We start from the raw sequence: 15755 nt of genomic DNA, 5'->3' as shown, positions 1-15755 counted from the left end.
ATTTTATTCATTCTCAACTTCTATACCTTTTTCTAGTTTGTTTTCTCTCTGTTCTTCAACTTTATAAACTCTGCCTCAATTGTGGTGTTAGATTGGGTGAGAATGGAGAGCAGAAGAAGAAGCCCATTCAAGAATCTTTTTTCAACTATGGGAATTTTAAAATTAATTTAAAAATTAAAATTTTATGTGATGACTGCCATATACATTTGGGAATGTCTAGGTGTTTCGGAACATCTATTGATAGATTAGCCCAATAACCTCTAATTTTGCTGCTTTCTAGTGGTGTATCAGTAGTGCCTCTTCCCCTAGATAATCCCTGGGTGAACTAAAGGGAGTATTGTTTTTCCTAACTGAACTCTGCAGAAAATTAAATATTCTTCTGAAACTAGGAATCTGAAGTACACAGTGACAACATCATCTGACCAGTCTGTAATTTTATGTTCCTTCTACTCTTTTATTCTTTTTTTCAAAGAAGAAAGTTAACGGAATTGTTTTGCTCATATATTTAGTGGAGGAAGCATTTCTGTGTTCCACTTTTAAACTTAAAATATCTTACAATCTATCCAGAAATTATTCAAGATTCCTAGTGCTATTTTGCATTGTGTAGTTCTTTGTGTTTCATTATCTAAATTTCATTAGTTAAATGGGATTTAACACAATACATGGCACTAAATTATTTTTAGCATTTATTTCCAACTTCATATTACCTTTTAAAAATCAGTCTGAAATGTAATAGCCCAAATTATCCTGGCAATAATGAACTATTTGGAAAGGGATAGGCAGCTGTAAGCAGCACATGATGTTTACATATGGAATAAAAAGGCTCATTTGTTTAACTTCTTTTTAAAGAGATATTTGCAGAGAAGTGTGTTACAGCAGCGACAGAGCACCAGCGGGCTTCTGGAAGGCCTGGGCTGTCGCCCAGCCCTATCTCCAGCAGCACGTCTTCAGACAAGTCACTTAAGCCCCATCTTGTTTGCTCAGATAGAGGATGGGAGATAGATAGATGGAGCCAGTGAGGCAGGTTTTGACTTCTCACTGGGGTGTTGTGAAGATCATAATCACGTGGAAACACTGGACTCTCTAAAGCTCCTTACTAAATAATGTTAGTAAGTGTTAAGATGGAGGCTGGAGACCAGAAGTGGCCACATATACTAATTTAAAACAAAATGTTGATGAGAGAACATTACATGTTCATCTTAATATAAGTGGTTTTTTGTTTTGGAAGAGTTCATTAAGTTGTTATCATTTGAAATACACATCTAAGACATTTTAGAAAAAACTGTGTATATAGCACTCAGATAAAAATTGCTTTGGTCTTGATAATGTTCCCAAATAGTTGAAAATAAGTATTTTTGAATTTGTATCAAAAGACTCCTTCAAAATTGTTTAAAAAATTCTTTTTACTGATATTTGAGATTTTGTGGTTGTAAATTAAAACGCTCTCTACCTTATTATAGTTGTGCAGTGTTCTGATATTTTGCATATTAAAGCAGAATGGTGGAACTCTCTGCTCTTCTAAGCTAATTATTTTGAAGTCTTTCTAATCCCCTCTTCCCCCCTTTTGTCTTATAAAGATGAATCCATTTCTTTTACAACCTGTTTTGGAGATTATTGGTGGTGTGTTCATACTTTCTAGTGGTTTTTAATTATCAAGTATGGCTGACTAGTTCCTTGATTTTTACGTTTTGGGGAGGAAGTGTGGTAATTACTAAATTTTAGGGTAGATTATGGTTTTATCGTTCTAGCATAGGCAGCCTAGTGTTAGAAAACTTGTACGGGAGAAGGGTCAGCATAAGGTGAGAAACGTGAGTGTGCTTCCTTCAAAGGGTCCTCCTTCTGTTTAACCTGAGGATTAATGTTTCCAACAGATCCCCTGTAAGCAGCTTACAGATCCGCTATGATCAACCAGGCAACAGCAGTTTGGAAAACCTGCCTCCAGTAGCAGCCAGCATAGAACAGCTTTTGGAGAGGCAGTGGAGTGAAGGACAGCAGTTTTTATTAGAACAGGGCACTCCTAGTGACAGTAAGTATGCTTTTCTTGTCTTTAAAGAAGGATCAGTAGATGGATGGATGGGCGGATGGATGAACAGGCAGACAGTTGGACACATGTAGAAGTCACACTTTATCAAGAATAGCACTGAAATTATGATACATGTTTTATATAATACAGTGAGAAAATGTAACGTAGTAGTTTAATAGAGCCAACTCTACAGTTTGACTGCTTGGACTATCTTAACCTGCTATTAACAGTATGATCTTGGGCAAGTTTCTTAATAACCAGATGTTTTAGTTTCCATTTGTAGAATGGGAATAATAATGTACCTATATCGTAGTATTGTTTTGAAGATTAAATGACATAAAAGACATAAAGAACATTGCCTGGCTCATAGAAAACATTTATCTGTTCACTGGTTCTTGTTACTGTTTATAATTATTAAAATGTTAGTACTTTATTTCTCCACTGTACTTTGTTCTAATCAGTTTTTAAGTTTTACTAAAATTCATGAGTTAACAGCTTCTTTTAGTTTCATTGCTTGAATAATAATTACTAAATTATATATATATGACTTACATCTTATCTATATCATTTACTTATTAAATTATATAATATATACTACATGTATGTATTTAGTGTCTTTACAATTTTAAGTATTAGGGAGAGTCGTGGGTGGAAAATGCCCCAAAAAACCCCATGAAAAACAAAAACCAGCTACTCCAGGTGGGTTAGCTAGAGAAGTGGCCTATTGTTGAGGATGTATATTTGGGGGGGAAATAGGTTTTTTTTTTTTTTTTAGATCATTTGGGTTTAAAGCTTTTGCTGCTTTATGTTTTAAAACAGAACCAAATATTTTGCTTAGTGTTAGAGAGGTGCCATAAATTGGTATTTTTATGAATGGTGCTCTGACAAAAAATGTCAATTGTGAGGAAGTTCATGCCGGGATAATCCTTTAAACATGATAGCTGGAGGACAGGTTTAGCTCAGTCTTCCTGCATCTCATTTGGGTACACTAAGGGTTTCTTTGTGGGATCTTGAAGAGGAGGGATAAAAGTTAAATCCTTGGGAAATGACCGTATGTGTCTGTACCAGCAGAATTGTGTTTTTTGAAGGCCCTGAGGGCATGTTAAACAAACACAACTTTTTAATACGTAGAACTTTTAAAGTGTCCATCACCGCGGCATCACACAGCCGCTGTGCCATCTGTCAATTGAGAGGTCCAAGCTGTGGAAGGAGTGGGAAGGGTGTTTGAGATGAGGAGGCAGGACAGAAGCTGAGCCTGCGGGAGAGGATGCGCTTCCCTGGGAGCCGGAGCTGGGGTTGCGGTGCACACACACTGCCCCCTGCTGGGGGCGAGCAGATCCGCAGGCCGAGCGCTGGGCTCTGAGGGGCCTCGACCGCTTGCCTCTGGCCAGTGGCTCAATTGGTTAAGACCAAGCAGCAGACAAACCCTTGTGCTCTTCGTTGTGGCAAAAGATATTGGTGTGATTCTTTGCCATTTTAAATATGATTTTAATGAAAAATCATGGCAAACACTTTGGATTGTTAATCAGGTTTTTATTTTGATGAAAACGGTCTTGTCATTTTTCTTTGAGAATGGAAATTGCCTGAACCCAGGTGGGTTTTGGGTTTTGGGTTTTTTTTTTTTTTTTTTGGTATGTGTCAGCAGCATTTCTAGACAGTATATCTATGACCAATATTCCTTTATACTTAAATATACCACAATATAGGTATAAATACATTATGGTATATTTCTTTCTACATATAAATTTTGTAATAAAACCTAGTCATTTAGAAGTGCTTTACAGAATTTCTAATTTTTTAATTTTATTTCCAAAGTTATTGACACTTAAGTCCATAAAATACCTAGTCCTGTCTTTATTAAAAAATCATCCAAATGTTTGCTAGTTTTAGGAATGCTGAAGTCATTACACCAACTTCAAGTTGAAAATCGAAGATTAGAGGAACAGATTAAAAACTTGACTGCCAAAAAGGAACGCCTTCAATTATTGAATGCACAGCTCTCAGTGCCTTTTCCAACAATAACAACAAATCCTAGCCCATCTCATCAAATGCATGCATTTTCAGCACAGAATGGTAAGTATGAATTTATTGTGGTTCTGAGGAAAGTGAGATAGACTTTAAGTATCTTTTTTTATGATAAGTGAGTAATAACTGGTCACCAGTTGTATGAAGATGTAAAAAAGGAATGATAGGAGCATGAAGAATCCTGTTAAGTGATCAATTTGAATTTGCTCTAACTCTGTAGTACAGAATTTAATGATAAAATTTATTTAAGTATGTAATGATCTCTATTGATTTAAAGCCGTGGTATTCAATAGAGATATAGATTTTTCCATTTTAATTGGTCTTAAGAATGGCAAGATTTAATATTTAAGTGTTTTTAATGTGGGCTTCTGGATAAGCTTTTAGATAAGCCTTTAATCTTATACATAATGTAATTTAACGGGGTAAATAGGTTTCTTTTTGTCTTTTTCTGTTCTAGCTCCTACTACTGATTCCTTGAACAGCAGTAAGAGTCCTCATCTAGGAAATAGCTTTTTACCTGATAATTCTCTTCCTGTATTAAATCAGGTAATTTCGGTGTGGTTAGTTTAATTTGTGTGTTTTATTTACGAACAATAGTGTATCATGTTAAATGGTTTAAAATTATTTTAAACAGTTTGCTGTGCTGTTTATAACTTAGTTCCTGTGCTTCCTTATGTTAGGACTTAACCTCCAGTGGACAAAGCACCAGCAGTTCATCGGCTCTTTCTACTCCACCTCCTGCCGGGCAGAGTCCAGCTCAGCAGGGCTCAGGCGTTAGTGGAGTTCAGCAGGTCAATGGTGTGACAGTGGGGGCACTGGCTAGTGGAATGCAGACTGTAACATCCACCATCCCTGCCGTGCCTGGAGTGGGTGGAATAATTGGAGCTTTGCCAGGTAACCAACTGGCAATTAATGGCATTGTGGGAGCTTTAAATGGGGTTATTCAGACCCCTGTCACAATATCCCAGAACCCTGCCCCCCTCACCCATACAACTGTACCACCTAATGCAACACATCCAATGCCAGCTACACTGACTAACAGGTAAGAAACTTAACTGTCTTTTGGGTTTTTTAGTGCAGCATGGTACCAGTGCTGTCCAGGCTTTAGGCTGGGATTTTTTAATGTGTTCCTTGTAGATGTATTCTAAGAAATTAAAATCCACCAAGCTTTTAAACTAAATATATTATGCCAAGAGCCATATATTTTTGAAACTTAAGTAATTCAGATTAAAAGAAAATTGTCACTTTTAGTAACAAAGCATTAAATACATTCTGTGCTGAAAATTTCAGTCTTGAGTTGTGGTGTCTGTTCTAAATGCTGATTTCTCTTACCCCTTGTATATTGCCTCCGTGTATCGTAAATTCTGGAGAAAAGTAATATTATAATGAAGATCACATATGAATATTGGTTTCTTAAAGTTCAGCTATGTAATCTTGTTAGCTTTATAGTCAAAGATTTTGATGTAAGATGAAGGTCAAGTATTTATCTTGAATTTGCAGGGAGTGAGACACTGTTTCATTGTACTAGAATTTCATTGAATGGCAAAGCCATGTTGTTATTGCACATACTTTTGAGGAAAAAGTCATTTTAAATGGATTTGCAGTGGATGCTAGTAAACTATTTCTTCTGACTCTCTTTTCATTATTGCTTAGTTTTACCGACCACTGGGACCATTTAAAAAAAGTTAGGTCAAGTCAATCAGTATGTTTGGTTTCTTACTTTGTTTTAAATATGTGTTATTTAGTGTGGGTTAAATTACCCTTGAATAATTAAAAATAAATTGTTACATGTGCATGTTTAATAACATGTATAAATTTCTATTCCACAAAACAACTTAGTGCCTGCTTGGTTTACCAAAGAAAAGGAAAACAAAACACTTCCAGACGATGTGAATTCTTGTTTACCTGTGTGTGCACAGTGAGAGAGAGAGAAATAATAACTTTGTACATCGTTGTTTCCATGAAGTGTTGTGCTTAGAAACTTAACTTATTAAACATCAAATTGAAAAATTGTCTTTTTTTAACAATGAAAAAAGCATTAAAGGTATACAGTAGAAAGTTAAGAATTTTCATCGTTTTTCAGTGCCTCAGGACTAGGATTACTTTCTGACCAGCAAAGACAAATATTTCTTCATCAACAGCAATTCCAGCAGTTGTTAAATTCACAACAGCTCACACCAGTAAGTTCTTCCTTTTGATAATATTTGGTCTTTATTAGGAGCAGGTGATCCAAGCTATAATAGATAATCAGCGTGGGGTAGATTACCCACTTTGTGAAGTAACGTTATGGGACGTGCAGTCCAAGAACAGTTTGTCTTGCTGTTTAGTGTCGTCTGTGACCCTGTACTGACCTGACGTTGATTCATGGACACACGGAGCGTGTGCTCTGGTGCTCCTGTATACACTGCTGAACCAGACTTTGTGTTGTCGTGCAGCTTTGTTCTGATAGGGGAAATGGATGACAAATAGTTACTTGCTGGTAGGGTGAGAACTGGGAAGGAAAATAAAGCAGGACCAGGGGATGGAGGACAGTTTGGGGAGCTGTTTCAGGTAGGATGGGCCAGGCGCTGCGCGGGCGACTTACGCACAGATCTGAATAAAAGTTGAAGGAGCATGACTTTTTGAGATGGGGCATGGAAGAGAAAACATGTTCAAGGTGGAGGGGCCAGCAGTTGTAAAAGACCTCAGCTGGGCATGTGTTTATGTTTCAAAGTAGAAGGAAGGCTGCGTGACTGCAGGGAGGGGGTTCGTGCGGAGGGGAGCCACCAGCCATCTGGAAAGGCGGGGGCTGCCTGGTTTGTCTGTCTGTGGCAGGGGGCTTAGGTTTATCACAAGGGTGATGGAAAAGCCATTGGTGATTTTTTTTTTTAAAATCTTCCTTTATGGACATTTTCAAGTGTACCAGAAGAAGAGAGTATAGCATACTGATTGCCTAGCTTTAATAATTATCCAGTTAAAAAATCTTACGTCATATATCTTCATTGTTTCCTTCAGGATTATTTTAAAGAATTAATTGGAGGGTTGTTGATGATGGCCATTCTGACAGGTGTGAGATAATGTCTCATTGCAATTTTGATTTGCATTTCCCTAATATTAGTGATGTTGACCAACTTTTCATGCTTCTGTTGGCCATCTGTGTTTCCTTTTTTGGAAGACTGTTCAGTTCTTCTGCCCATATTTTAAATGGTTTGGTTGGTTGGTTGTTTGCTTTTTAATTGAAGTACAGTTGATTTTTTTAAAAAAGGAATTAATTGGGCTTTGAACACAACAGTGACATGACAGTAATTCACATTTTAAAAGATTAGTTTAGCTGCTGGGTGGAAACCAGTCTGTGTATGTTGAGGGTGGGGGTGGCAGCAAAAGTCCAAGCTGGGAAGCTCCTGGAGTGGCCCAGGGAGGAGCTGCTGGTGTCTCCATGATAAACGTAGTGGGAAACTGTCTGGGGCTGTGTATTTTGAAGATGGAACCAACCAGCCTGGTTTGTGGGACTTTGCAGTTGGATGTTGGCTTTTACAGAGATTTGGAAGACTAAGACAAACAGCAGGTTTTAGGGAGAAAACAGTCTGTCATGACATACGAAAGTGAGTGTTTAGATGTTCAAGTGAGAGGTGGACTAAGCAGTTACGAGAGTCTGGAGTCCAAGGAAAGGAGGCAGTTGTAAATGGAAATTTGGGGTCATTGCTGCATATGTGATGTTTAGATTCAGAAGATTTGATGAGATCAGTAGGGAATGAGGACTAATGTCTGAGCACTGAGCCCTGCACATCCTGGAAGAGGAGAGTAATCTAGTCAAGGATCTTGGGAAAAAGTGGCTAGTGAGTTAGGAGAGCCAAGAGTAGGGGCCTGGGTCCATGTGAGGAAAATGTTTCAAGACGGGAGGACTCAGTGGAGTGAGATGCTTTGGGTGGGACAGGTGGGAACTGCCCATTGGTGTTGGCTGTCCAGAGGTTTTTGAGAACAGGGTTTTGGTGAGAAGTGGAAAGCCTCATTGGTTCGGAGGAAAATGGGAGGAGAGGGAATGAAGATGGAGTCTGGGCCACTGGAACTGTTTTGCCTTAAAAAGCAGAAATGGGCAACCAACGTTAGAAAGACATGGTCTCCGGGGTAGTTTCTGTTCATTCAGAAAAGGACAGCACGCCTGCGTGTTGACGGGGAGTTTTCTGGTGCAGGAGAGAGGAAGGGTGCAGGCCTTAGAGCTCCTCACGGGGGAGAGGAGCTGGGGGCAGCTTCCCCGTGATGAGGGAGGCACGGCGGGTCTTATGGTAGTAGGAAGCTCACTTCTCATGTTTCCAGTTTTTAAATTAGAATTGTAAGTAAAGTCACCAGCTGAGGGAGATAGGGACACTGGTTAGAGCAGGGAGAAGGTGTGGAGCAGGAGTCCCGGAGAAGAGGGAGAGAGAGCCAGGACAGGAGTGGCAGTGAGCAGCTCCTGTGCCAGGGCAGCACTGCTGAGGTCCCCGCCCCCGTCAGTCGCAGCAAGACCAGCTTGACGAGGGGCAGCCTTTCCCTCAGCCTGTGCCTAGCACACCGCACAGTTAGACTGCCGCGGGACGCACTGTTTGATTAACTCAGGGTTTCTGCCTGTAATTTCTTTCTAAAATACATCCACCTACTTTCTTGCTTTAATCAAAAATACATCAAAGATGTCTGTTTTGATTCTGTATCATCATTTTCGCTGTCACTGTTCTTCCAGTGGTATGAAGATAGGTTGTATATAAATTCTTAAATGCTTACACTGAAATGTGATCTCTTACCTCTTGCTTCATCTTAATAGGAAGCACTGAAATTCAGTTTATTTGGGGTTCTTCCTGTTAATCAAGATTTTACTCTAATAATAGCACATACAGATTTCTCATTTCTTGAACATGGTTGATAAAGGAATTTTTAGCATAAATTGTTGCTCAGAGACCATGAGGACTGAGTGGTTTAAATTCTTCTTCATCCTTCCAGCCATTGTTGTGGGCTGAGGCTTGTTCACGTACAAGCATCGGACTTTATATCACCAGGAACTGTATTAGGAGACACACTTACCTCTCCCATCTCAGGAAGAACTCTCCCTCGGCCCTCCTCTCCCACTGGCTGCTGCCTGGTGGTTCTGCCCGGCGTTTAGTCCTGTCAGTTTCCATCTTCATCTTACCTGACCTGATAACGGCGTTTGACAGAACCTGGTAACGGCTCCTCCTTAAAATGCTTCTCTCCCTTTGCTCCCAGGATACCACATTATCTTGGTTTTTAGCTCCCTTTCCTGGTTCCTCTTCTCCTCAGCGCCACTTACTTCAGAGTCCTAGAATTCAGGATCTCCTCCAGCCGCGTAGCTTTAGGTGCCATCTAAGTGCAGACACTGACGTCTCAGCCCAGGCCTGTCTGAAATTTTAAACTCCTGTGTCCACTGCTGTCTTGGTGCTGCCCCTTGGCTGTCATAATGGACAGTTCAGGCTTAACATGTCCTACCTGAACTGCTGATCCTCCACACGCCTTCCCTCTCCGTTGATACAGCTCCTCTCCTGACACCTCGCATTGACTCCATCAAGAAATCCTGTCAGGTTGTGTTGCTCCTCTGCTCAAAACTGCCTCTGCCTTCCCATGTTACTTTGAGTTCTTGGCCGACACTGCAGGCCTCCATCCTGCCCTCGCTGCTCGCTGCCCTCCGCCCCCCGTCTCCTTCCTAGTCTTCTGTCGTGCTTGGTGCCCCAGCAATGGGTAGGGTTCCCCTCTGCCTGGAACCCCGAGTCTCCTCGAGGCTGCATCCAAGTGAGAGCCCCTGAGCACCCCACTTCTGCCAGACCCTGACCCCTGGCAGTGATCACGTCCTCACGTTTCTTCCCTGCAGGATAGGCTGCCTAAGGGCAGGGATCCCCCCCCCCCCGACACCTCCATGTGTCTCGGGCACTAAATATATGTCTCAGCACACAGTAAGTACTCAGGAATGCTTGCTGGGAAGAACAGTCTCATAATCACAGGAGGAGAGCACTCTTTCTGTTGGCGTGAACGAGAATTGTGGAAGTTACTTTAAGTTCCCAGAATTATGGGAAGGATTTCCCCGCACAGAGCATTCTAAAGCCAAACACAGGTCTCCTTGATGGTCAGGGGAAGCCTCACTTGAACAGGGGTCTCCTACATTTGTTTGCCTGATTTGGAAGATGAGGACACTCACTGGTGATACTGAGATTGTGTAGTGAAGGGTCATTACCTAGTGCGGCCTGTTCTCCAGATGAGATACTTACTGTCTTAGGGGTGTGACTTCGACTTCACTTAAGTACCTGATGTCAGAGTAATGAGAAGGGCGGAGGCAGGCTGTGCGGACTGCTGGGTCTGTGGCTGGGAACTCACCCTCTCCCACGTGTCTGACCTCAGGAGCAGCACCAGGCCCTTCTGTATCAGCTGGTGCAGCAGCATCACCACCAGCAGCACCACCAGCCTGATCTACAGCAGCTGCAGCTCCCGGCACCCACGCAGATTCCCATAAACAACCTGCTCGCAGGCACTCAGGCCCCCCCGCTTCACCCAGCCACCACCAACCCGTTCCTCACCATCCACGGCGACAGTACCAGTCAGAAGGTGACAGTAAGTATCTGTGCTTTATTGTAGCTAGTGGAATCATCAGATGAATCTTATTGATAATCAGAGATGATTGTCTCCCTAGGCACTCTTTTTTTAAAAAATATATTATCCCCTGATAATTTCTTCTTAAAACCAGTTGTTTCAGCAGCTGGATATTGTAAACACAAAGAATTTAAGCCAATTTATATATCCCCTAAATGTATCAGTTTGAATTTGCACATAAGATTGGGAGACTGTTTTATAATTCAGCAGTTTTCAAAATGAAAATATGTTTTAGTTATCGTAAGTGGTACGGGACCATCCAATCAAAAGATAATAGTGGTGTTTTGAGAATCTTTGTCTAAGTGATTTGTTTAATTATAGAAATAGTCTAGACAATTTAGGAATATTTCTATTACTTTGCTCAGAAGTACTCTCTAAAACTGAATTATATTTATAGTAAAATTAATATGTAAAGCTTAGGACAATACAGTTAGTCTGTCAGATAGAAAGTAAATCATAGTCACATTTGTAATGAAATTTAAGTTTTTTATTGATGTTGTGTGCTAGCTTCTTACTCTCTCAGTGTACAAGTTAAGATAAATAAGGATGGGTGCAGGAGCGGTGTACTGTACCTTATAGTCACACACATTTTAAGGCTGTTTCTTTCTATTAATTCTCCCCTTCAATTAGGTCTACTTTACTGGAGTATAAATGTTTCCCCTAAATTCCAGTTCAGGGCAGAACCCTGTTAGAGGAAGGATATTGGGATGTAGAATGGAGACTGGACATCAGGAAAAGGAAGAAGGGAGAGAATGAGGTGGGAGACTTGGCAAATAATGGTGTTAAAAGTCACAATGTTTGCTCTTTCCCGTTACTTTGAAAGCTTGCTGTTTACTGTGCTTTTAGTCTTCAGAAACTTTAATTTGTTTTTAGTAACAAGAATTGGTTCAACGTATAGTGTTACTGGTTTTCATTACCTCTTCAGTGCTTTGTGTTTGACCTGTTGTTCCCCTGACTCCCTGACTGGGAATCACCACAAACCTAGTTGTGCTGACACGGGAAATCTCAGTGATTTTGCATTAATTTAGAATTTTTTTAACTGTTTTCTTTCCTCGTAAGTTTTTTCTTGTATTAAAGAGTGAATGAATTACAAGCTTATAAGCGAACTTTCCCTGAGTTGTACAATATGAAATGTAATTTTTAGTGGAAAACCACAATAGTAAACACTATAAAATAAACAATATTAATTACCTAATGGAAAAAAGCAAGGCTGGGAAATAATACTTATGAGTACCCCACAATGTGCAGGGCATCTTTGTTAGATATAACAATATATGTGGTTCCAATCTTTAAAATAATAATAGGCTTGAACCCCCTTTTTTTTTTTAAAGTAGATTAGTAAAAGGATACTTAATAAAGAGGTTAACGTTCAAAGGACAAATGGCACATGTGGGATCAGAACCCATGACTTTCTTAGTTCATTTTCCACACTACTGTGTCCCTACTTCTGTGGAAAAGTTAACTTGGGGGGGGTGATTTTTATATTCATTCCTTACGAGATTTCCCTCAGAGGGGCACATCTGTCTTTGTATACTGCTGAACTGAGTGTAAAGCAACTGAATGTTTGCCAGTAAATTCATGTCTTTATATTGTGCTGAGGAGTAGCCATGCCAGCTTGTAGGAAAAAAAGGAATAATTATATATACCACCTTTTATCTCAGTTACAATTTCAGTTAAGAGGATATTACCTCAAGTGTGGGCCAAAAATTGATTTCACTAATGCATCTGATTTTGCTTGCTTTAACTGCAGAGACTTAGTGATAAAACTGGGCCTGTTGCTCAAGAGAAAAGCTGACGCTTGAGAAGCGAGTAGAAATCGCCGGTCCTGCTGCTCTGCCCCCCCCCCACCCACCGGCTGCACCTGCAGCCTCTGTGCACCTGTGAAGAGACGCAGCACGAAAACCACTGCACGACAAAGGGTTAACTGCCACACGCGCAGTCTTGTAAGGCTTTGGTTGATTTTCTTGCTTTGTTGCACTGAAACAGAATTCTCATATCCCCCACCCCACCCAGATTTTTTGAACTTTGAAAAAGAATTAATAACTAACTTTTGTCAGTGAAATAATTTACATGCAATGAGTTTATCAACCTAAGAGAAATTTAATATAATTGGTACACAACTAATTTTGTTACAAATTGGAGAGATGAATAGCAAAACTAAAGACTTATTCCATTTATAAACGATTTGATTTTATTTGTACGAGTTGGAATATGAAATATGGTCTTTTGGGTTTTAGAATGCTTGCTCTGTGAGTCCAGTCTTAAAAAGAAATTTCAAGAAACTGTCTTAATTTCTTCTACTGGAATTTTATTGGTTAAATATTACAAATAAATAGGTCATCCACTGGGACTTGGCAATCTTTATTATAAAAATTTCCTTTCTAATAGGATTTGGCCAATTTTGGTAATCAAATTAGAATGGTAAATGTCTGCTTCTGCTAAAGATAATTTTCTTTTGCTAAATGCCTTTTCTTTGGTTTTAAGGCCTACTCATATTTTAAGGAAACCTTGAGTTAAGCCAGTTCTAAGGCTGCTGGGGGAACCAGATCAATTCAAAGTGAAAGAGGGGCCACTCTGGAAACTGCTGGTAGGGTTTGGCCTGCATCAAGTGCCTGTTAGCACCTGCCTTGTGCTGAGAGGGCTCCGGACAGCTGAGCCCGCGTGCGTTAGTCCTTGCGAGTAGCGGGAGTAGTCGGTGTCGTACCAGCAGCCGTCCCCGTGGTTCTGCCTTTATTAAAAACTTACTATGCCACTGTAGGTAGCTCAGGCAAAACTATTACCTGGGTGTTTATCCACTAATGAGTCACAAGGAAAATGAATGGATTTGGTAAGAATTCTTTTTTGTTCTTAATTTAGACAACTTCCCATTATTGACAATGATTTCAAACAAATAAAACAAGACTAAACCCACCACTACAGTTCCTGAAACAGGTGAAATCTGTATTACAGCCCTTCCACGTTGGGTAGCCCCGCTCCTGGTGCGACAGTATGAGAGAGTATAAATTAAACAACTGAAGATGCAATCACTGAGCTGTTCTTAAATGTGTGAATTATTAGTGGAAAAGACCCAGCTGTAATTAGACCTCCACTGTGTACTTAGCTGGAAGAACATGTTAATTCTGCAATATGTCTCTTGGTTAAACATTGCACAGTTCTTACCTCATTTCTGTAAATAAGGTTTTGTGAATCTGTTTTGTATTGTGAAAAATTCATAAGATAACATTGATATTTTGATTTGTAATATTTCTAATTGGTAGATTTAATTGAAAAGTAAAATTAATTTATTTTTATATGTTCAGGGGAATTTTAAAGAAAGTCAAATCTTTTGTAGATAATTAAAAAAAATCGGTGTGGTTTATTTTACTTATTTAACCCACTGGTTGTTATTCTGTAACAATTTGTATAAATGGTAAATTTTGAATGTGTTGTTATTTTACTTAGATGTAAAATTCCACATGTATTAAAGAAAATGTACAGTTTTTGTTAATAAAATTTAATAATGTTTATAACTCAGTGCCTTTTTTTCCAGTTTTATTAAGGTAGAATTGACATACAGCACTGTCTAAGTTTAAGATGTACAGCATAATATATTTGACTTACATATATTGTGAAGTGATTACCACAGTAAGTTTAGTTAACGTCTGTCATCTCAGATACCAAAAATTCTGAGAACAACAACAAAAGTGTTTTCCTTGTGGTGAGAACTCTTAGGATTTACAAGTTTCCTGCATATCGCGCAGCAGAGTTAACAGTAGTCATTATGGTGTACCTTACAGCGCTGGTGCTTATTTATCTTCTAACTGGAGGTGTGTGCCTGTTGGCCACCTTTGTCCAGTTCCCCTTCCCCCACCTCTTTTCTATGAGTTAGATTTCTTTTCTTTCTTTTTCTTTTTTAAAGATTCCACATATGAGATTGTACCGTATTTGTCTCTCTCTCGCTGACTGACTTCACTTAGAATAATGCTGCCAGGGTCCATCCATGTTGCCACAAATAGGGTTTCCTTCTTTTTTAATGACTGAATAATATTCCATCATACATTATGTGTGTACACATGTACATATGTACGTACACACAGACCCCACAACTTCTTCATTAGTGGACATTTAAGTTGTTTTCCATGTTTTGGCTATTGTGAGTGATGCTGCTATGAACATGGAGGTATAGATATCTCTTTGACATGGTGTTTTTGTTTCCTTTGGATATGTTCCCAGAAGTGGGATTGCTGGATCAGATGGTAGATTGATAGTAGCCATTATAACAGGCATGAGGTAAGTACCTCATTGTCTTTTTTTTGTTTGTTTTTAATTTTAGACTTTTTTAAATGGAGGTACTGAAGATTAAACCTGGGACCTCGTGCATGCTAAGCATGCACTCTACCACTGAACTATCCCCACCTCCCCAACCCCCACACTGGTCTCCATTGTCATTTGGATTTGCATTTCCCTGTTGACTGACTTTTCAAGTGACTTTTGGCCATTTGTATGTCTTCTTCGGAAAATGTCTCTTGAGGTCCTTTGCCCATTTTTTAATAGGATTATTTGTTTTTTTCTATTGAGTTGTATCAGTTCTTTCTGTATTTTGAAAGATATCAGATACATGGTTTGCAAATACTTTTTCCCATTCTGTAGCTTGTCTTCTTCATTTTGTTGTTTTATCTTCTTGAAGGATTGACCCTTTATCATTATATAATGACCTTCTTTGTCTCTTGATCATTTTTAGTTTAAAATCAATTTTGTTTGATACATAAGTATAGCTAACTCTCCCTACTTTTTGATTACTGTTGTTTGAAATATCTTTTTTCCATCACTTCAGTCTCAGTTAACTGTCTTAATGGCTAAAGGCAAGTCTCTTGTAGGCAGCATATTGTTGGGTCTTACTTTTTTTTCATCCATTCAGCTGTTCTTTTTATTTTGATTGGAGAATTTAATATCTTTATGTTTAAAGCAACTACTGATAGGGGCTTGCTTTTGACATTTGGTTAATTGTTTTCTGGCTGCTTTGTAGATCCATGGTTCCTTTTATTTAGTTTTTCTTTTCAGTTTTATTAGGTAGAATTATTACAGTTTGACTACACATATACATTATATTGCATGTAAATACACA

General features: G+C 39.2%; 1 protein-coding gene across 17 annotated transcripts in view; it reads left to right on the top strand.

Moving 5' to 3' along the window:
- MLLT10 (MLLT10 histone lysine methyltransferase DOT1L cofactor) overlaps positions 1-14160 on the top strand; it is a 160177-nt gene extending 146017 nt beyond the window's left edge. For 16 of the 17 annotated variants that reach the window (XM_031676410.2, XM_031676409.2, XM_031676413.2 and 13 more), the window contains 7 exons: positions 1872-2026; positions 3908-4096; positions 4506-4594; positions 4729-5090; positions 6132-6228; positions 10403-10612; positions 12402-14160. In XM_031676410.2, coding sequence (XP_031532270.1) covers positions 1872-2026; positions 3908-4096; positions 4506-4594; positions 4729-5090; positions 6132-6228; positions 10403-10612; positions 12402-12446 — 1147 coding nt within the window. In that variant the 3' untranslated portion in view covers positions 12447-14160. Of the gene's footprint in view, positions 1-1871; positions 2027-3907; positions 4097-4505; positions 4595-4728; positions 5091-6131; positions 6229-10402; positions 10613-11281; positions 11409-12401 lie in introns of all 17 variants that reach the window. The other variant, XR_004189140.2, reaches the window with a different exon arrangement.
- The last annotated feature ends 1595 nt before the right edge of the window (positions 14161-15755 follow it).

The sequence above is a fragment of the Vicugna pacos genome, chromosome 35, assembly GCF_048564905.1.
Source record: "Vicugna pacos chromosome 35, VicPac4, whole genome shotgun sequence".
Taxonomy (NCBI): Eukaryota; Metazoa; Chordata; class Mammalia; order Artiodactyla; family Camelidae; genus Vicugna; species Vicugna pacos.
Note: the sequence above shows the minus strand (reverse complement) of the source record. Positions and strands in the feature narration are given on the sequence as shown.